The 23,143-nt window shown below is 36.5% G+C and overlaps 1 protein-coding gene across 1 annotated transcript in view; it reads right to left on the bottom strand.

The window, feature by feature from the left end:
* The window catches only part of OLFM3 (olfactomedin 3), a 70,511-nt gene that overhangs the window by 15,664 nt on the left and 31,704 nt on the right, over positions 1–23,143 (bottom strand). The window contains exons 2-3 of the mRNA XM_049807767.1: positions 4,656–4,802; positions 1,496–1,651 (exon numbers count right to left, since the gene is read on the bottom strand). Of these exons, the coding sequence (XP_049663724.1) occupies positions 1,496–1,651; positions 4,656–4,802 (303 nt within the window). The remainder of the gene's footprint in view (positions 1–1,495; positions 1,652–4,655; positions 4,803–23,143) is intronic.

The following is a 23,143-nucleotide window of genomic DNA, read 5'->3' as shown; positions in this document are numbered from 1 at the left end:
AAGAACTAATTTGTATTGCAACACATATGGGTGGTAGACATATTCTGGCACTTTGTGCCTGCTGATATAAGGGGTTATGCCATATCCAGAATGAGTTTCTTTGTCTCAGGAAAGATAAAGCACTGGAATTTTAGTAGATCAAATTTCAGAAAGCCAGCAGCATATTGTATTATGTTGACCTTTTAAATTACCTATAACTTGATTTGCTGGAAATGTGTTTTAAAATCCTGGCAAACTGTCAAACTGAAGTTAAATGACTGGCCAATACAAATACCGAATATTTAAAAGGTTAGGGTACTGCAGAAATCTGCTATCTTTGACATCATGTATCAAACATTCAAATGTTGATATTTTGTTCCCAAGGCAAACTATAATGAGAATACAGAATATATAATGGCATTATACAAATGTGTTGTTGTTGTAGCAATGAGTGATGAAGGGAAAAAAAGTGGAAATGTTTCTTGCTACCTGAAAATAACTGGAAGTATGTGCTCAAACTCTAATCTACACTAAGAATGATGACATAAATAAAGTTTGGTAGTCAGATCATTAGCATACTTAATTCCTGATATTATTAAGACCCATTGGATATTCAGTGCCTCTGAAAAATACAGTAGACCCTTAGCTATGTAATCGTTTAGGTATCTAACTTTAGCAGCAATTAAAAAATTAAGTCCATTTTATGTGAACTTTCATAAACACTTTAAAAGTATATATTTGGTTAACATAATGTAATCCTCAGAATGTATTTTCTAGATCTTATTTTGCTGTCTTGCAGTCTTGAAATATCAGTTTATCAGACTTGATATTTAAAGAACTTAAACATGCTCTGGTAACACTTTTTCCTTAAGAGTACTTCAGATAGTTTTTTCAGAATACACAATGCTATTTTGTAATCTCTTCAACCCTCCTTCCCCACAAAGGATTGGCTTGTGGTTTTTGTTGTCATTAAAATTCCTTAGAAGTCTTTTTTGATCACACAAATGTGACTGGGGATGATTGCCTTCCTCCCCATCCCAAATTCAAAATAGCAAACCTTCAGACATGAAATTAGATCTTAATTGTACTGGATAAAAAGTACAACAACCTGATTTATTATAGGCTTTCTTCCCTTCAACTGCAGTAAATGTCAGGCAAGAGTAAAAGTGCAGAACTCTCTAGTTGTTTGCCATTAATTCCATCAGATCTCCCCATTTTTCACTGGAGCTTGAATGAATATAAATTTCTCAGTATGACATACACATTGATACAGAAAAAACAGGAATCTGTTTATAGTGACATTTCTCTAATGACTTAATAATTAATAGTTACTCCCTCTCACAATTAAATTGAACAGAGCAAAAGATTATCATCATAAAGGAAGATTTATTATGCTTCTCTTTTTAATGCTGCTCTTGTATGAGCATTTCAAGCTGAGATCTTAGCAGTCCGTGCATTGCTGCTTAGTACATTGCTTCCAGCAGGCTTTCAAAGTTATTGTTAAAATAAAACCTACCTGAAAATGCTTTGTCATTAATGTCTTCCGATCATCTTCAATTTGCCGAAACTTGGCCTTCAGCCCTTTCATTTGTGTTTCCATTTTTAAAACGTACTGGAAATCCCTCTGAGTCCGTAGATTTAAAACTTCAATAGATTGGGACATATTCTGAACCTGTTAAAGAAGAACACTCTCTAAATGCACTTTTTGTTGCTTTACTTTTTTCTTGTAGTTAGGTAGTTAAATGTCAGGCAATAAAATGTGCGTATGTCAGTGCTTTAGTTATGAGTCATTTATACCACGGTATAGTTTTAAATTCCATAATTGCATGACAGTACAAAAATTTGGAAACAGGGCTAACAGAGGACTATCAGCAGCAAGACCTTGAAGCCACTAAATGATTTGGACTAGCTTTGAGGTAAAGAGAGAGATCCTTTCAGCACCATTATCAATGGGTTCAAAAAAGGCTGTTAAACAGTACAGTCTACCTTGACACTTGTAGTAGATGCTGACTGTTCTTCAGGATGTGCTGTATAGCACATGTTTCCTCCCAAGAACTTCAGGAGGACAGGGCTGAGATTTGGAGATTTTGGTTAGTGTGAACAGCACGATTTTTATTGCTTGTAGGCATTTATATAATAATTCAGTATAAGGAATTAATAAGACTATCCAAAGATAAGCTTGGGTGTGCCCATCATCAAATAGGTGTTTGCTCATGATTTTGTAGGTAGATATAAAATTATAAATTTTATCCAATTGTCTCATTGGTAGAAAACCATGTTTTTTCACAGATGAGTAGTAGTGAATGTTCAGGTAACTTTCATAGAGCAAGTGACTTTGTAGCTACAGCGAGCACTTTTACCACAATGAGGGAAGAATAACTGTCAACTAGAGTAAATTATACATATTTTTAAAATTATCTGTTATAAAAGCAATGGTTTGGCCAATCATAAAAATGACACATTTTGCAAGTGCAGTGTAGGGTTCAGTTATATGGAACTTAGTTATTGGGCCTAAAAATAGCTCATGGTCACAAGACTGTTCCAGGCGCCTTTAGAAGGCCTTGAACAGAATAAATAAGAAAATAGAAGAAGAAAGATCCCAATTAGGAAAACACAGGTACACTTTCCACGATAAAGGGAACTTGGCACAAACAACCTCAATTCAGGGGCTTATCTTGACCAATTGGACTAAGACAAGTCTTGTATGCTTTAATTAACACAACCAATTACGTCTTGTGTTTGTGCGCGTGGACAGTACCGATGTAACCAATCACTGCTTATGCTTGTGCATGTGGACACCACGTGCTTGCATGTAGTAGCCAATCAAAGTCTCTAAACAACTTAGAGAATTGTATAAAAATGATTAGCTAAGCTCATTAAACTGGCGACTTTAATCATCACATTGGTGTTCCGTCGTCCGGGCCCCGCACGGATTAATCCCTAAACCCTACAGTGCAGTTATTCTATTTCAGCAAGTGTTTTGTTTTCCCAAAACATGAAAAAAGTAGACTACTGTAAATGTATTGGGCACCATAATTGAAGTTTTGGCTCAAAGAAAAAAAACCCCCAAACTCCAAACCCTACCTTCCTCTTAAAAGACAACCTGGCAGTATTCCTGTTGTTTGCAAGAATATGCAATGTTTGAACTGATATTCATGTTTGATACTAATACATTTTGACCTATAGAATGTATGGATTCAGGAAATACTCTTAAAAATAGTATATTTTAGTTATTGCACAGTTCCCATTAGGAGTTCTTAGAAAGTATTTTTAATGAAAAAAAGGTAATGTTTCTTTTTTCTTTGCTTTCTAATTATTGCAAGCAGGTAAATAAAGTCCTTCAGGTCTTAGAAGAACTTTGCGTATTTCCATTTGGCAGAAGATGCATTCACATAGACGCTCTAATTAAATGACTGCATGGACTTTGTGAAGCAAAAATATGACATTACATACCCATAATTATGCAGTTCTAATCATAAGAAAATAGCTTTTAGAGACTGATGATTTAGGTTCTTTTCTGTGGCAGCTCCAAAACTGTTGAGATCTTAACACCACTCTAGCTCCCACCCCAAAAGAAAGTACGATTTTTTTACATTAATATTTTAGTGTTTGGGAAATATGCTAGAGCAAAGACTCTGGGACCTGAAGTCTTTCCTCTGTTAAGTAAACAGACAGCCTGAGGGGAAGTAGCTCCTCCTCTGTGTGCTGGTTCGTCAATGTCCTCTCCCTGCATCTCATGCTATGGGCTTTGTCACAACCTGGAACTAAGTCCCTGCTGAAGTTCATGGAGGTTTAGGGAGGGAAAATCTGCGGGGATCTGGCACTATATTAGCACTGGAGTGATTTTTCTATAGCTAGAAAAAATACTGAAAATTGTACGCTATAAAATGTATATTTAAGTTTACATTTTATGTTGCTTTCTGCTGCTGTTCAAATACTCTCTCAGGCCTCAGGTTCTGTACCACTAGCTGTGATACAATAAGTATAACCTTGGTTACTTATACAGGGAATACAGAACAATAGTTTCTGTTTTCATGGTTGCAGCATTTTTTCCATTGTTGTTGCAAAATAACACTTCACTGGTTTTACTATATATGCAATAGTGGATAATACTAGAAATAAGAATGGGATTGTTTGGGGAAAATTTGCACCACCGGAAAATAAATAAATAGTACTGTTTGAGGAAAGAACAAATGAAAGAAAATTAGAACTGTTTCTCTTCTGTACAGCACGCTTCGCAGATGCTGTCATGTCTGTATCTTGTTATTTGTTGATAAGAGACAAGGAATGACCTTCAAGAGTCTCATATGATTGAAGCAGAAGCTATAGTTTAAATCCCACAGCAACTAGCTAGTTTGAGGTAGAATTTGTAATTGTTTTTACACAGAAGAATCAGTCCTGTCTGTCTGTAAGGAAGAATTTTGAGAAGAGTGAACAAGACAGAAGATGCACCTTCAGTTTGCTAGATAAGTGGCTTGGGTTGGGAAAGGTGTGATATAAGGAAAATAGACAAATAATGATCAGTGGTGAGAACACAGGTAGGCGATATACCCTGAAGAAATATTTTTATTAGATAACTCTTCAGTACTCCATTATATATTAAACTTAGAGGCAAAGGAGTGGATTTTCATGGGAAGTTTAGTGATCAAAAGGAGGAATGTGTTGGCAAGACTTACCTTCTCTAGCAGTTGTCTGAGTTGCCTGCTTTTGGCATCTCTTGAACATAGGTTTTGTTCAGGTGCAACAACAGTGCAAATGCAACGGCCATCAGGATCTTGGGCAGAACTATAAACTTGCCATCCTTCCTTGGGGCTAATCTGAGTCTGTAACAACAAAATAATAAAAATAAAGGGAACTGAACTGATTTTTTTTTGTTGTTTGAAAAACCACTACCTCAGAATATTTTTTTTGTTTATTTTTGCAGTATACGTTTGCAATGAGGTTCCTCCTAGTCAACATTTCTTACTCTCTTAACTAATTAGACGGGTGCTTTCACACAGTTTTGTCATATCTCACGCCTTCATAATAGTTCTCCAGTTGTGTCCAGCACACACTGTTTCCAGGGTGGATGAGAACACTTTTCTGCTTGTGATTCAGCACGACCTAGTTGATTTAATTATTTGCAAAGGGATGTTACAGTTTTTCATCAGCAGAGAACAAACACGTCCTTTCAGCCTGAATGACTTTTACTTTACACTAATGGAAACAACAAAGACATTAAAGCACAAATATAAAACCTCAAAGAGATAGCACAGTGTATGTGACTCACGCCCTGGGAATTGGCTCAGAAGGTATTCGGGATGTGGGTTAGCAGGATTGCTCTTAAAGATGCAGCGCACAGAAAACTGCTTTCCATTGACTTCTACTGCAGGAACACCAAAGGGAAAAGAGGCTTGCTGCAGGGTAGTACTGAAAAGTGTCTGGTTAGTCTAGATGAACGGGTGTCATGGCAAGCTTGACGCAGTGCAATTAAGACATTGCACGTCCTTCGCTGGGACAGAATAATTCTGGAAATTCCTAACCTGTTCTTTTTTACAGCAACCACAACCAAGAAAGAAAAGCAAAAAATCGTGTTTGCTTGCAGAGCAGGCTAACAGTGCACTGCATTTAAAGTTTGTGTGATACCTTGTGAGACTAGGTATCTGTCTATTTAATAGGATGTATAGAAATACACAGCATAAGAATGAGGGAAAGTGATATAATTAGATGATTGAAAAGATTCAGGTGATGGAATTAAAAGTAATGAACAGAAGTAGTAATTTTTTTTACTTCCTGTTTAAACTGTAGTTTAAAGTTAATATTATGCATTATTCTTTTCTAATAATATAGTACTGACTACTGAATTTCATAGTGCAAATGCGATTGAAGTAATTTTGGTCTCGACACAGCTAGAATCAATTACTAGTTATATTATAAAATTGTGCTTAGTGTCAGCACAGAAAGCGATTATTTAAACTGGCAAGCTTTGATATAGATGCTTTACTGGCAGCTTAGTCCAGAATAAGTTGCAGAGTTCCTCACCTCAGAAGAGGTGCAGTATCTCTGTAGACTGAGGTTAGAAAAGAGCACAGACTTCTCACAACAATGGCTCTTCCAAAGAAGTCATTGAACAAAACAGTGACCTCTTCTACTGCAGTTAATTGAAAGATCAAAATTGTATTGTTCCCCTGTTTGGCAAGGAAAAACAAACTGTCATAATGTAGATGGCTATAAAAAGAGTATTCTCAAAAAAAAAGATGAACTTGCCTTAGAGTTTGCTAGAAAGGCATATCCAGAGTTCAGTGCTAAATCATACTGTCTCTATGGCATTCTCTTCACCTTAATTTTTAAGGCAAAGGGAATCTAGTTTAAGACATGGAGAACAATAAAACCTAAACAAAATTATATCTGCAGAGACAATTTAAATTGGTTTTGAGCAGCTACTAAAATTGCGAGCTTGAACAAGTGAAGCCTATCAAGGCTGGTAACACTTGCGAAGTATAAGCTCTACTCACTCCAGTAGTTTCCATGATTCTCTGTAGAACTTATGCCCAGACAGTGTTGCCATGCAAGAGCAAGGAAACCAAATTTTTGTTGAAGTTCAGGAACATGTTCGGGAACCTGGAATTTGTGATTATAATTCCTTTAGGACAGAAATACTTAATATGAGTTTATGAAAAATTGTGATATTTGAGCCTTATACCTGCTACATTTAGATTGGTAGCAACTGGTTTTACTGCATTCAAGTGAGTTTTCTACAATGGAGAATGTATGAGATACCAGGATCATGCACAGTCTATAGTAAAGCCATTATAATCCAGGCTGTGTTATCAAAGGTCTTTATGTGTTCTAGTGATGTCATGAGTGCATGTCTTGGCTTTATCTAAGGGAAAAAAAAAACCCAAACCCCAAAACCTTTATTGATTAACTTAGATATCTTCTTACAGAGTCTAACATATGGCTTGATTTTAAAAAGTGACTGCTATTTGGGAAAATATTTCTCATGGTGAGAGACTGCCAGGCCCAATATGAGTGCATGGTTATTGGCTGTCCATGCATAAATAAGCACTCACATAATACTCCTACAACTTAGGCTACAGTTCTTTGTGGTAATCTGTGGTTCCATGTATTTGGGCCATTAGGGTTCCTCCATCAATTAGGATGGGTCATATGAGTTATCACAGAGAAAAGCAAGCCCGTGTGTGTAGGTGCACTTTGTTTTTTTTTTCTCCCCTCTTATTTTTGACATTTAATCCCTACCTCAAGCAGAAACTGCTGTGCTGTGCAGGGAAAGAGCTAGAAGGCATCAAAACCTTACAAAAGCTACTGAATCTACTCTTCAAATGCAGGCTTACTGCTGACAGGCCTTAGTAAACAAACAAGAAAAGAAATAACAAGCAGAGAACAGCAACAATAATAAATTATGCTAGTTCTTGAAAATCTAGGGAAAACAGAGGAGTCCCTACAAGACCAATATTAACCATTGCCTTGGCAGGCTGCTGTGCTACAGACTCACTTCACTTACCTCCAAAAGATTTATTTTGTCATTTGCACTTTTATATATTCTGATAAAACTGTTAATAGTTACCTCCACTGTTACTAGTGACAGGGCAAATGGCAGTACGTATGCTTAATACAGTTGCTTAAATATAAACAGTATTTTTTCAGTTTATCTTGCAATTTCAATCCTGGGTCCGGAACAGAGCTCAAAAGAAGAGGTCCTTTCCCTGATCCTACTTCCTTGTACAATTCTTCTAGCTGAAGGGAGTAAATTAGGAGGTTTTTTTTCTTTTTTTTTTCCTCGTACAATATACAAAATTTATGAGCTGTGTACGTGCTAGGAGAGAACTTCTGGAGAAGTGCATGTGCTGCACTGTTCACTGGACAAGCTGCCAGTGGATAACTCTTGATAGCAGTTAAAAACCAGTCAGTGATGACCTTGGTATTACTGAGCACCTGGGACATGAAGTCTCTCAGCCAACATCTAAAGTTTAGAGAACAGTAGCAGATTTGCAGTCCTTGGTTTTATGCAAAAAGAACTCCACATGATTGAAGTTCATATTTTTTTTTTTACTTGGCAGATGTTGCCAAGCTCAGATACTCAGGTTTTTATGATTGTTTCCCCAGCTCTACCGGCACTCCTCTTACCCCTCTTGAAACACAAAATATGCATATACCTCCAACTCAATGAGTACAAAGAGCATTACTGAAATAATACTTAGGAGGCATTTATATCAGCAGTGCTCTGTTGTAGCCAAGGGAAGCATGACAGTTTACACTACTTAGAAGCTGAACATGTTAATCTATATAAACACACTGTGTGTGTGTGTATAAATAGATATATGTGTGCTATAATAACTAGTGTGCATCTCATAGTAACTCAGCTGCAACTTTAAACTTGGATTTAAATGTGATAGGGAACTTTATTACTTGTAATATCATATTACCACAAGAACTAGCAACATATACTGTAGTTCAATGAGCACAAGTTACATTTAAGGAAGATAAAATAGAGCTTTTCCTTGTCTTCTCACCTTCTTGCTGCTCTAAAACACAACAGAATTCCTTCTTACAACATCTTCTAATTAGTTTTAAAGTAGTAATATTTAAAGTCTAAATGCAGTGATTTTCTGCAGTAATGTTTTCCTGCATGCATATATTCAAATAATTAAACTTTGATTAGTAAATCATCATCTTTAGTTACAACTAAAAAACAAAGTTCTGAGTATAGTGAACTACTGTACAAATAGTTAAATTTACATTTTACATAACATACTATTATGTAAATATCTGATTGCAGTTACACAGAAAGATACAGAGAGAAGAGTGTTTTACTAAACTTTTAGGAAAATAGTGTTCTAGTTTAATTTATGAATACCAGTATAGTGTTCCCTCTTGTCCAATTAAAGAATTACTTTCATTTTTAGGCTTCTCATGAGTAGTTAATCGCAGCTTTTCTGTAGGTCTTCATTAACAGAGGCTGCTGTATATAAGCATCAAGGATACAAAGTGATACTTGTGTCATTTGTATTATTCCCATATCAGCCTTTCTAAAATTCTGGCACCCAACCTCCTAGTACCAATTTTATTTTGTTTCTAACAGCTGTCTATTTGCTTAACTGTATGCTGATAAGAAAAAATAGGAAAGAATCAGACCCCTTGCATATTGTAGTGAATAGCAAATATATAACGTTATTCGGACAAAAAGAAACCTACTGCCAGAGTTTTTTTTTCTTAATAATGCAATACATTTTTCTGGCACAGTAAACAGGAAAAAAAGTCTAGACAAATAAAATGACATTGCTGTACTATTTTTAGCATTTCATGCTCAAGATGAAGGCATTTGTTCTTAAATATTTAAGGATGCTATTTTAAAATCTTGCCTTTCATAGTAAGACCACATCATGCTCACTAATGTGCAGTTTTATGATGCCCAAAGAGAAGCATGCATTAAGTGATGATAGGAAGATTAGTAGCTTAAAAAGAGATTTACAAAGAGGCAACAAACTAAAGCTTTTGCTGCCACTTAAATACTACTTCAGCATTAAGATGGCTTGCAATACATCACAGCTACTTACTAGAGTATCTGAAGTGGTTATTCTGGTGGTATTTAGTCCTACCAGAGATGGGAGAGTTTGGGACATCCAGTTAGAGATCATTGCCATGGTACTAAGAACAGCACCAAGCTTCAGCAGTGGAGGACTCATTGCTGTGGAGCTAATGAGTTTTCATAGTGACTGATTATCAACCCAGTGCAGGCTGGCAGAGAGAGGCGTGACTGCAGCACACAACATCCACAGCATGAAAGGAGATCAAGCTACCCAGATTTAATCATCCATTAAAAACACTCATATCCTTATTTGCCCTCTGTCTTTCTGCTCTTACTAACAAACACTTACGACTATCTTATGTTGACCACTAAATAAACAGTCTTTTCTATGCTAATAATCATTGCAGTTTCTGGTGGGAGATGGCATGGGTGAATTACCTCTTTTTAGGTGCTAGAGAGTCAATTAGCACTTAATTAGTTTAGTCCTTGCAGAGTGGTATGTGTTCCTGTCTGAAATGCAAAAGCTCAATCACAAACCCAAACACAAATAACCCCCCATTCCCCATCACTGCTTTGGTAGAAATATGCTCAGGTCTGTTTCTAAATGTGATACTATACTTGTCCAAGTGGAAGGGGAAGAACTGTCAGACTGCCCATGAAAACACCAGAAACCTTTCTGAACCTTCCTTGATTTGTTGATCTCACATAAATTACAAACATCAGTGGCTTTCTAATTCGCACATCTTGTCATTACGATATTTGTTGTTCATAAAAGAACACTGAAGCAGTAAAGATTCATGTTTCTCAGTGTTCTTATTAGTTTACAAGTTTTTATACTGAGAATTACTGCATTACATCCAGGGCTGGCAGACTCAGTGCTGTTTGGATGGGAACAGAAGACAAATTGTGGGTTGCTCATGTAGCTTTTTGAGGCTTCTCTTGGCTCTAATCTGCTTTTAAATCTACTATTCTCTAGTGCTGTAGAATGATCTCCAGGTTCAGTAGCAATTTATCTTATTCATAAATTTAAGAAGTGTAGGGGAACCCCCCCCCCCCCTAGAAAAAAAGTGTAGAAATCACTGTGCCATTGAGGTCGTTTTACTTTCTTAGAATTATTTAAAAAAGAAGGTATGCTGAGCAAGGGTTTCTAACAGCAATTATTTTAGAGAGAACTTGCTTAAAAGTTTGCAGAGAGATAGACTACTGTATTTTTCCCAGAGGCAGTTATGCACTTTGTTTCTGAATTTGCTTCCAAAAGACTGTATTTTTCTTAAGGAATTTTGGTGGCTTGTATGGAGGAAATCTGTAGTGAAACTGAAGGGGTGTATTTTTATAGGAGTGTGTGATCGTGAACGCATTTATTAAAGTTACTAAAACCCTACAAACAGTTTTTCAGATTCTCAGAGCTCATACACCAAATTCAGGCTAGACTTTTCCAATATTCATTCAGCATTATTTCAATAAATGGCTGCAGTTTAATGAAGACACATGGAAATTTAATTTTCTAAAAAGAAATTGAAAAACACATTGAGAGCTATTATATAATCTTATAAGGAGTCTTCCAGAAATAGAATACAGAGAGAAATTCTGTGTATTCAAGTATTATATATTTTCTGGGAATTACGCAGTAAGGTGAGCTGTGAAATGTTTCAAATACTCAAAAAACCTAATTCACTGAAAAGATGCATTTGAAAACAGTGAAAGAATATGAGATTGCTTATATATGGCTTCTCCACAGAAAAATAAGCTTTTTGCTGGTTTCTCTGTATATATAGATATTGTAGTAAAAGACCTAAATATGAAAACGATAATCAGTTAAATACTAAACGTGTTGTAGTTTTATTTACCTGTAGCCTGTTGAACGCACACTCTTGTTTGCATGCATTTTGACTTATTTCACATACTTTGTCTAACTGATACTAAAACTCCTGGACAAAATAACACAAAAGGGCCGTTTTAACCAGAGAACTCTGATAGCTTTCTAAATATGAACTGATAGTTGATTATGCTGATGTCTGAATAAAAAAACCAGTTTTTTTGCTCAGTTCCAAAAAAGTATCCCAGTAAAAAAATGCTGTACTGGATCAGTCTCCTTGATCCATTTAGCTCCTTTCTCTACCAATGGCCAACAGTGGATGCTTAAAAGAGGACTGTAACAGGAGAACAAACATATAGTAATACTTTTCTTGGTGTAACCTTCCAGCAAACTGTGGTACTTATTGCGCCAGAAGTTGTAACTTTTTGTTCAACAGTCTTTCATGATGCTTTCTGCCATCAATTTCTCAACTAACTTTTTAACTCATCTGTACTTTTAGGAGGCACTGGCATGGAGTTCCACAGTTTAATTATGTCTTGTGTGAAAAACATACTTACTAGAAGTCATGATTAGATTGCAAATTTGAGAAATGCTGTGTTCAATCCAAATCTGCAGTTTTCCATTGGAAAACCTTTTTTTGAAAATTATAACATTCATCTACTTCCAACAACCAGAATTGCTTTCAGCTACTTAATAGAAAAAAACCCTTCATCAGTGCATTTGGATACTGCAAATATCGTAATCAATCCCATGAAACAACTCCATTTTGTTAAATCTCATAACACTGTTGATACCTTTGAGAGCCAGTGGTGACTCTACTTTCTGTTGTTCTATTGACTCCAAAGGAGAAAAGTAAACATAATCGCTCCCCTCCTGACTGTTTTAATCTTGGAGAATGTATATTCAAAAGACAATAAAAGGTTTTTCTGAAGTCCAGATGAATAATTACTGCTGATTATCCTTAATCTAGTGTATTGTCAACTCCTGCAAAGAACACTGGTTATTATGATTATTCCTAACAGATGACATGCTGCATGGTTCTTGTGATACAGTATTCATTAATGTAGTTTAGAACCTTATTTTCTTCCAACTAGTTCACCTGCTAAAGAGAAAACCTGCTGACGTGTGATTCACAGTATCGCTGCTAGATACATCTTTAAAGAGCATAGCAGGAGATAATCCTCTAGTACTCTTGGTTGGTTATATAAATTAAAATTACCATATAGTTCATATCTGGTTGATATCTCCATAGTGCTGAAGTTAGATTCCCCTATAACTGCACAAGGTCTTTAAAGTGCATTTGCACTGTAGTGCAGGGATGATGGCAGGTTGTAGAGGTGCTTGTGAGTCTTCTAATGCAGCCCTAGCCTAGGGACTAACAGTAGTGTAGCTTACACTGGAAAGCTGCAAAACTGTTCTTCTAGGACTGTATGTAAGTATGCGGCAGCTGTGTCCTATACTGCTGTAAATTTAATGCTAAACTTGGGTTCTCTTACATAGGCTACACCTTTCCCCTAGATAGGGACATTAGTTGTTCAGTGTAATGTCAATCTTCTATGTATCTAACATTCCTCATCTCACGCACCCATTTGCCAAATAGTTGGTTCAGAGTAGTATTGCAAGAGAAGACGTATGTGGGAACAGAGACAGTCTCTGAAAAGTGGAAATAGTCACCGGAACTATATTTTGTTTGTGTTCTTAGCAGAACTGTAGAAATGTCCCAAAACCCTTTCCGTTAAAGAACTAAAATTTTTAAATAATTTTAGCTGTATTTTGCCATAAATATTTGGGTAGATTTAAAAATGGCAAGCAAATAGTACAAAATTTTTGTGAGAGCAACACCTCAAATCACATACACAAAGATCTTACCAGAAGCCACATAACAACTGAATAGTTATTCTCATCTTGTCTCATTAGTAAGTAGAAACTAAACCTTATGATCTGTGTTTCATTTCAGCTCTGTGTTTTGCTTTTGTTTTTTCTAAAAAGGTGCAATTCACATTTCTAGTCTATGGTAAACTGCTATGAAGTAGTTTTCTGAACAAGAGCTAGAAAGCAACAGCAGTTCTAAAATCTGAACATTATTCTTTATTACTGTGACATTTCTACTGGTATGATAACTGCTTCTTTTCATAGCTAACTACTCCAAAACTCAGTAAAAGCTAAAATATTTATACAGAATAACTACAGATGCCATATTTTGATCTTACATAAAAGTATGTGAATTTGTAATGAAGTTGGTGTTGTTAGCAGAGTTACTGTATACCAGTTCTATAATATTCAATTATTATATTATAAATTATTAGGGGCATTAAAGGTATTATTAAGATATTGTATGAATGGCCTTATTTATTGTTATTATATAAGAAGTTAGAGACTCTTCTAGTCTCTGATATTTACTTTCACTTTGAGATCCTGTTGCATTTTGATGTGGGTTAAATAAAGTCTAATGTATACAGCCCAACGCTATCACTGCTGAGGTATAATAATCTCTGTATTATAACAGGTAATTAATGTCAGTATTAGGAATATCAACAAAACAAATGTCCTGAGAGTTAGCAGTATGTGAACACACACACATAAATGCATGAAGAATGTCTAATTATCTCCTGGCTGGAGGAAAAGAAAAAGTGATTGTAAGAAAGAGGAAAGAGTGAAGTTCAGCAGCAGTTCCTTAGCTCTCATGGCAGCTTTTTTAATGTATGTGAAAAAAAAGTTACCTTATTCCCGAATACTTCTTACAATTCAAAATCATGGGCATGGGTAAATGCTATAAAGCCTTTGCCTAAAACCTTGCTTTTTCTGCAGATAGAGATCCAAGTGATTGCATACTCGCAGCTCAGCTGTCTTAAATAGCTTCCTTTGGAGCAGAGCAAAGTCAGGAATCTTAAATCTCAGTAAGTTTGTACTTTGGCAGGTTAGGTTTAGAAAGTAAGTTCATGCATAAAAGTCAAAGCTTCCCTTGTTATAGTGTTGTTCTATAGTGTATAAAGTTCTTTTTCTTCATGTGATATATTCTAGTGGTGACTCAGTAGTACATTGATTTTAAAAATGTATGTCAGTACATTAGTCACGTTCCTGAGCATTATTATTTATTCACATAAGGTTAATGCATGTATAAAGCAAAGTTCTTGGAATTTGAATAGCAATTAAAATTCAAAAAGCTGCAGGTGGACTTAGAAAGTACATCTTTGCCCTTTCAGTTCAATTCCAAATCTCTGACTTTAGAAACACTGAGAAAACATTAGCTTCTTTGTCTAACTCTATGTTTCTGTTCAACAAAAACCTCTGGCTTTGCAGTGTTACTTGTGAGTAGTAATATCCAGGTTCTTTGTAAGAGCAGATTGAGAGGTATGTGCCCTTTCTAGAGAATATCTTTTCACCAGCTCATCTGTGCCTACACAGTGACATTCTTCAGTTAGGCATCTCCACTGGTAGAAAAAAGTACTGAGCAAGGAATTTTTAAAGTCTGTTATCCATGACATGCTTCTATACCACTGCTGTTGAGGTGACATTCTTTCTGAAGTAGTCTTAACTATCTGCGTATTAATTTTTCAGGCTTCAGGGAGCTTCCTTTGAATGAAGGAAGACATTGTTCTTAGAGAGCATTTTCATGTTCTTTTCCCACCTATTCTCTTGTGTTCTGCTGTTAGCAATACCCAAGCGTACAGAGTAACAAAATAGCATGTCTACAGTGGGCTTAGTTCATGATGAGAATTGCCTGAACCTAGAAGCAGGCTGGGCAGTGTGCTTTAGGAAAGTCTGCAGTTAATTGAAACAGCTGGGGAAGAAAAAAAAAAAGGGCAGGGAAGGACTAACTGAAATGAAAACAAAAACTTCTTCAGTTGATTTCCTGCCATTTTAATTTGCAATAACATTTATATCAGATACTCAGTAAAACCTCATCACTTTTCCCCTCAAATGTGTGATATGATGATGGATCTAATGGGAGAAAAGGAGTTCAGTGAAAACACCTGTCGTGGTTTACCCCCAGCCAGCAACTAAGCACCACACAGCCACTCACTCACTCCCCCCCATCCAGTGAGATGGGGGAGAAAATCGGGAAAAAAGAAGTAGAACTCCTGGGTTGAGATAAGAACGGTTTAATAGAACAGAAAAGAAGAAACTAATAATGATAATGATAACACTAATAAAATGACAACACTAGTAATAAAAGTATTGGAATGTACAAAGGATGCGCAGGGCAATTGCTCACCACCCGCCGACCGACACCCAGCCAGTCCCCGAGCGGCGATTCCCCGCCCCCACTTCCCAGTTCCTAAACTAGATGGGACGTCCCATGGTATGGAATACACCGTTGGCCAGTTTGGGTCAGGTGCCCTGGCTGTGTCCTGTGCCAACTTCTTGTGCCCCTCCAGCTTTCTCACTGGCTGGGCATGAGAAGCTGAAAAATCCTTGACTTTAGACTAAACACTACTGAGCAACAACTGAAAACATCAGTGTGTTATCAACGTTCTTCGCATACTGAACTCAAAACATAGCACTGTACCAGCTACTAGGAAGACAGTTAACTCTATCCCAGCTGAAACCAGGACAACACCCTTTTCTGTTCTGTCCCCTTTATTTCTCTGGGTGATCAAGGTTATTCATGCTTACTCAGAAAGCTTCTTTTCTAAAATATAAAGAGATATCCACTTAGTAGAGAGTGACTAAAGATTGTGCAGAGAGTCCTTTTCGTTTCAACACTGGCTGGGAATCTGCATGCTTTTGGAGGATCCTGGGATCCCTCCTCTTGCTATGAAGATCTATAGAATGGCAGGGTGCAATGTTCGATGGTCCTGAGTCTGGAATTAGTTGGGCATCGCACAGTAATGCAGTTTCAATGTTCTTTTGATAACTTTAGGGATTGGATATAAGGATTTACGAATAATTCCTCCTGGAGTATTCCTCATGCTTAAGGTTTTTAACTATGTGTAATTGTGTCTTTTTTCCATCCTCAAAATACATACTATTCTGTTGAGGGCAGGTGAGGCAGAAGAGCTGGCTTTCACTGAGGATTAATTTAGAAAGAAACTTGTTCTTCTAAGATGTCTAGAAGCTGAAATTCACCATGAAGTTAGATCATATATAATCTGGAGTAGAGCTTGAGCCATGAAAATTGGTGAATTCTGTTGTAATTTAATAAAATAGGTGGTTTCAGCTGGCTCTGACTGCAACTAGATGTCAGAAAACACATGTAAGATAGAACAGAAGTCCATTTAGACTCTCTGAAAATGGCCAGTATAACTGAACCTTCCTCTGGTTAATGTATGCTTACAGCTTTTGGCACTCAGTGGTTACAGACCCCTAAACTGGAGGTTGCCTGTGGACTGTCACGTTTAATAGCCACAGGTAAATTTGTTCAGTCCCTTTGTAAAAACTCCTTGAATCTTTGTAAGAAAGAAAAAGACAAAAATGAAGGAAGTAAAAAAGGTTTGTACAATGAAATTCCCTGTAAAAGGGGAATTTTGGCTTTGGGAAAAGACTAATGGGCTGTGTTTGTACTTATAAACACAACAGGGTTGGGGCATGGTGTTGGACACTGGCCCACAGCAAACCATACTGTTTGTTGTTAACACACACCCTGATCACCTTTTCCTTTTATGCTGGGCATGATTCAGAGTTAGATGGTTTGGAGATGGATGCAGCATTTCAGGAGGGAAAGAGAGTAGTTTTGGTATATGGAAAGGAGCTGTGCCTGGGGGTCCAGAATGCAGCTCATCTGCTTTTTATTTAGTAGCATAGTTGTATTGACATTTGGCTAAGTGCTGTCTTTGGAACTAAGAGCAAAGGAACCATCTACTGTTGTCTGATTTCTGCTGTATTCAGACAAACAGGCCTTTGTATGTTCTTTGTAAATTAACAGCTTTGCATTACAGAAACACAGCTTTATCCTTTTAATTTCCTGGTGCAGATAGTTGTCAAGGCTCTATAAACTGACTAATGAAAAAGTGAAATGGGGAAGGTTATCCTACTGACTTGCCCTTCATCCCACCATGTTTCATACGTTCTTTTGGCAAGTCTCTTCTCAAACTGTCAAGTCATACTGATTCCCTCTGCTCACATATCCCTGTCATATCCTCTGTAAGGATGAAATAAGGAAAATTCTTCAGAATCCTAAGCTAGTGCTTACTGCCAATGGTCTGGCAGCCCACAGGCTGTTTGTTAGTAGATACTAACAAAAAATGTATTTGTTTAAGCAGCATGGCACTGGTAATGGCATTTAAAGGCTGTAGCACCTTCCTGTTAGGATTTGCTAAGAACAGTGGCATTAACAATATTTCCCTTCTGAGATATGAAGATTTCTTTCAGTAGGCAGAAAGACTGAGAAAGAAAATTATGTGGCTGTTCAGAAAGCACTGCTTGTGTTTCCTGCAAAATCCTCAAACCCCAAGATTTTGTGAATGTGTCTCATTGCAAGCGAATCCATTTTTAATGTACACTGTTTCTCGATGCCATTCTGGAAGGACTAGTTTACTTTTAAAGAGGGATGAAAGCGTACAAGGAGTGTAAGTAAGTGAATACTGAGAAAATTCCACGGGTGAGCTTTCCTGCAAGACAGAGGTGTTAATCTCAATGGTACGGCCAAATTCCAGTAGGGTTAGCTATGTTTTGTCTAGCAAAATGCTTCCTGTGGTTTCAGCTGGATACTGTAATCTGTTCTAAATGCTGTATAGTGCCTTGAGTGCAATGAAACAGATGCTGTGTTTCACCTCAGAGATGGCTGCATTATAGTAGTGGGTAAAATAGCCCATGTATATGCCACAAAGCATGATCTGAGATCAAAGATGCTATAAAATACTTTTGTGTTTAAATAAGGGTATAGAAAGCACTTGCTATTTTGTAAGGCTGTAACAATCCTGAAAGTTTCTGATTTGAATAATGCTGAGAATAACTAAAGCTATTTATTTGGAAATTAATCAGAATTGTATTACTTGCAGAAAAATAATAGAGTATCTCATAGGCCTCATTGAAATGATGACGTACTATTTTTCTAGCTGCTTATCTTATTTCCTATTTATATTTTACAGAACAGAAATAAAAGTTTTAAAACATATTTTACTTACAGGATTCAATTGCTCATTTTTATGAATCTTGCATTTTACCCTGTTTGTTCCGCCCCCCCCCCCCCCCCCTTACTGAAATTATCAAAATGGGCATGCAGTGCTCTGGGTGGCTGAGCTAGGTCCATCCTCGTGAGGGATGGGTGCCACAGGGCTCCTGAGGGCCAGAATGCTACTAGCAACAGAAGCTTTTCATGGATGAGGAATTTGGATGTCAGATTTGAAGGTCCAAGGTTCTGTTCCCAGACCCTAGTGAGTGAAAAGACAAATTTATTAAATTGGTGCTGTTGTCTGAAGATAGTACTGTGAGAAATGCATTTCTGTAATGCACAGCAGTGAACAAAACCAAACATAAATATGAAAAAAACCCACAAATGTGTTCCCGATGTTGTGAAGATCAGTGCTCTTACCTTTCATGTAGTTACACTGGCTTGTACAAATAAATAAAAAACTAAATAAAATGTGGTTTAATCTTGGCTACCATTTTTCTGAAATGACAAAATGCTAACTTTGTAAGTTTTGATATGGATGATTGAGATTTCTGCATATGGGTGAGAAGCATGATTGTAAAAGCTGGTTTTAACATGAGAAGTTCACAATAAATTTGTAAAACTTGTAGTAGAAAGGAAAAGAAAGCTGCAGGGAAGAAGAGAGAGGGGAAAACAAATGGAGCTGCAAGTACTGAGACATACTTAGTGGTGAGGTATTAGGGACTGCTGCCTCTTTGCTCCTAACTCATCACTTGAATATAACGAAAGATACCTGGAAAGCATCTTTTTATAAATTTAGTATTTATGCATGGGACAGTGGCAGTCATGCTAGTGTGCCCATCGTCAGCATGGTCATTCTCTCACCTCAGGTATACTCCTTGCTTTGTGAGGGTTGATATCCTTCCTTGAGAATTAACAAAATCTTGAACTGGTTAATATTCTTAGTATCGGAAGCTGCCTCTTTTTTGGGCCCAATAAGGCATATAAGGCTACTGTAGTTCATACAGCTTATGATTTTCCAGGATCCCAGGCTCAGCAAGTGTGTTGGACAACCACAGATATCCACATTGTTTTGAAAGAAGTAATTTGTATTCTGACTTTCCTTCCTCGATTTCTACCAGCAGTTTGACTTAGGTGTGATTGACGTACCACTTTGCAGAGTTTTAATATTAGCACAATGCTCAGAAAAATCCATATATGCAACAGTTAGCAACTATTAGGAGGCCATGTTCTTTTGATTAGAAAACAGTGGTGTATGTTGAAAGTTCTCATAAAACTTGGCACAGAAAACTGTGAGCCAATGTAAACACTGAGATAAATGTAGAATATTTCTTCAAACTTGTGGAAAATAAAAACTGGAGAGATAGTCTAAATGACTGTGTTCATAATATAACTATGTGGCTTGCATGGTGGTACTTAAAGGTTAATCATTTCAGTGCTTGTGATTCCTCACCCTGTAATGTGTTATCCTTTACCCCATTTTTCATGTGTCTCTGAAACAGGCATTGAATCCTATTCTCTGAGTTAGAAAGCTGTGGTCTTGGACTAATAATGAGTGATTTTTCAGGGATTACAGAACACGACTGCAGCAGTTGAGATGCTGGAAAATGGCTGGGCTTTGTGTTGCTTTGCAGTCATGCAGTGGAATGTCTGATACTACAGGCTACGGCAGTGAAAGAGAACAAAGCTTTTACAGCACAGTAAGCAGTTCTGACATCAAAACTGATCAATGACTTATCCCACACAAAAGGCTCACATTCCAGCTTCCAAATGTGAGGTATTCTAAAAAAATAATGGTACACATCATGTCACTTTACGCTTATTCTTTTATAGTTGCATTTTATGACCAAAGGTAACAAGGTGATTCCTAATTTACGAGATGACTGGAATTTTGCAGTTTTGCAGGGTTCAGTGAGCTGACAACAGAGGAGTATAAATGATGAAGACTGAGGCAATACCAGGTCAGAAGCCTTCTGTTTACTGACATTCTATATACAGTCTGTAACCTATATTTTCAAAATGTCTTTTCAGCAGTTTAAGGTTATTTTTTATCATCTCCAGCACTTAATCTCTGTGTGCAGTCATATTCCTCTGTTTACAATATCAAAATTAAAAACTGTAGAGATGACTATTATCTCACAGGAGAAAAATATGAAATGTGTGAGGAGTGGGCATCAATGAATAGCTTAGAAGCAAAGATTCCATTTCCAAAGAAAAAGGTTTCTGTCCACAAGAAGTTCAATGCAGGCATTTTTCTTTCTACCTTGAATTAGGGGGAATTCACCAATTAAGAATTGCCAAGTCAGTGAGTCTTTAAAGGACTGCTTAGCAATGTGATTGTGAAGAATAAAATTCATTGGCAAAGCTGGTGAAGTTTTACATAAGCTTTTAGATCTACTTAATAAAAAAGGGCCAAGATTTTGGCTAATGAATGCATTTACATATCTTTCAAGATTTGATATTAATTTTACAGGGAGATTTAACTCATTAGCAAATGAAAGAGAACTTTAATAAAAGATTTCTACTAAATCTTGTAATTTGTTTCTGCAGCTTGGCTAACAGTGGTGCAGAAAGTGAAGGAACTATTTGCACAAAAGCAAAAAATAACTTTGGACACACAACTTGTGCTGGAGCTCCTGAAAGGTGTTTTCAATCCAAAAAGATAATTTAAAAAACATGCACAAACTCATCTCAAGGATTACGAAACAAGAAAAGGAGGTTTTAATCCAAACTACTGTAAAGGTCATGAGGGTAAGACCTCCCTCCTTCCCCCAATATCAAACAATACACAGCATTTGGAAAGCAAAATCACTGTATTCTTCAGGTATGTTGAAACCTGAAATGTCTGCAGAGGAAAAGTTTTAATTCATTTCTGTGATATAACCATATCTTAAAATGGAGATGACTAAACTACAGCCAATTACACAGTTCACCTGAGATGCATATTTGGTTTTTATGAAAGCTTAAGTTCCAGACTGTCTGGTATGCACTCTTCTGTAATTTAAAAGGAAAAAAATCCCCCATCAGTCATATAACATAGTACAGAATACAGTACTCAAGATCCAGATACGTAAATACAGTCCTCTTGCACTCAAACCATTCATATATCAGTCCTTCATACACTGGAAGTAACTGAGAATATTGATACTTTGGTTGTCAAGACAGAAAAGCTGTTGAAATTGAGTCATCATTATTGCTGGAGCTAAAGGTGAACTTCTTTAATCATGGGAAAGTATTTTGCTGTATGATTTCTGTGAACCATCATTTAGTATTATGCCTCATAATAATGTCTTTCATAAACAAACAAAGCACCATAATTTTGGTCTTCATAGTGAGCAGAAACACTTTGATTTTCACCTGGAAATCCAGTATGCCCTTGTTAATAAAAACATCAGAGACACGATGTGTGCTCTACGTGACATATTGCTTAGAGGGGTGAACTGTCTTTTTCAGCATCTTGATAGCAAGAGAGAGGTAGGAAATGTTGTAAGTAAGTAGAGCTTACATTTTCAAATGTAGCTTGGGAGGACAAAATTATGAAGTATTGAATATTTCCAGTAAAATCCATGTGAAAAAAATCTGGCTGCTTTTCTCTTAAAATCTTAATCCATCTTGAGAACACTGGAGAATAGTGCCTCAGAACTGAACTAACTTTTTCAAAGATCTGATTATACCATATCTGGAATTTTATTTCCTACCTTTTATCCTGAGCTAAGTAAAGCATATCAGAGTTATATTTTTTGAATCATATTTGAATCATTCAGTACTTCAAAATATCCCATAGAGAAATGATTCAAGAACACAATGAAACATCCTTTTCAGGCACTTCTAAATATAAGGAGGTTGATAATTGCTGGTGGGCTTAAAATATTTGGTATTTGAAATACAATAAAATTATTATAGCTTTCCTTTCATTATTTGAAGCCTAATAAAATTACCTGCAAGTTCCAGGCAAGGTGTTCTTCCTGTTAAGGGGTGTGACTTCCCATTCTGCTGCTTAAGAGGTGTAATGCAGAAATAATTATGACTATACAGTTCTTTTCTGTATTTTACAGCTGTCTGTCCTAACCAAGTGAAAATTCTGTTCTGAGTTTTTGTCTTGCATTAGTGTGTTCCTAGCCAAGGTTCAGATCTCGTGGTGTTGAACATATTACCCACTGCACATTGACTTTTAAAAAGCACCAAGACGTTAAACCATAAAAATAAAAACTATTAATGTGAAACTGGAAAAAAATGGATACATCTTAGCCAGTTTGTCAAAGCACTGGTGGTGTTAAGGCAATTAACTAGCAATAAGAAAGCATTAAGGTCCATCATTGTTAGCCTTGGAAATCAGTCTTAAATTTATAACTAGAATAAAATAATTTAAAATTTATATAAGAAGAGATGGTTTGACAGAAACAGGAGGATGCTGAAGAAAATACTGCAGAAGTCAAAAGTGGGAAGCTGAAGAAACTGCATTTCACATATATTTCTTTTTTATTGACTTCTTGCTTTTGATGGACCAGCAAATTATTGTTTATTTGTTTTCTTATGAATGTAACACATAGTCAAGCTGTCATAAATAAGGAGAAAAGTGATTCCAGATGGAACCCACCTCAGCCAATGCTTAGGGAAAATACTTGATTTTTTTGAGCCAGATGGGATGCCATAGGGCTATTTGCAAGAATTAGGTGGGTTTTTTTCTTTAATGTAACATATAATGTGGAAAAAAAAAAAGATGAAAATATATTCTCTAGCTTGAAAACATGGTTGCTGCAGGGAA

Source organism: Accipiter gentilis, chromosome 8 (genome assembly GCF_929443795.1).
Source record: "Accipiter gentilis chromosome 8, bAccGen1.1, whole genome shotgun sequence".
NCBI classification, from domain to species: Eukaryota; Metazoa; Chordata; class Aves; order Accipitriformes; family Accipitridae; genus Astur; species Astur gentilis.
This window is presented reverse-complemented; position numbering and strand designations above follow the sequence as displayed.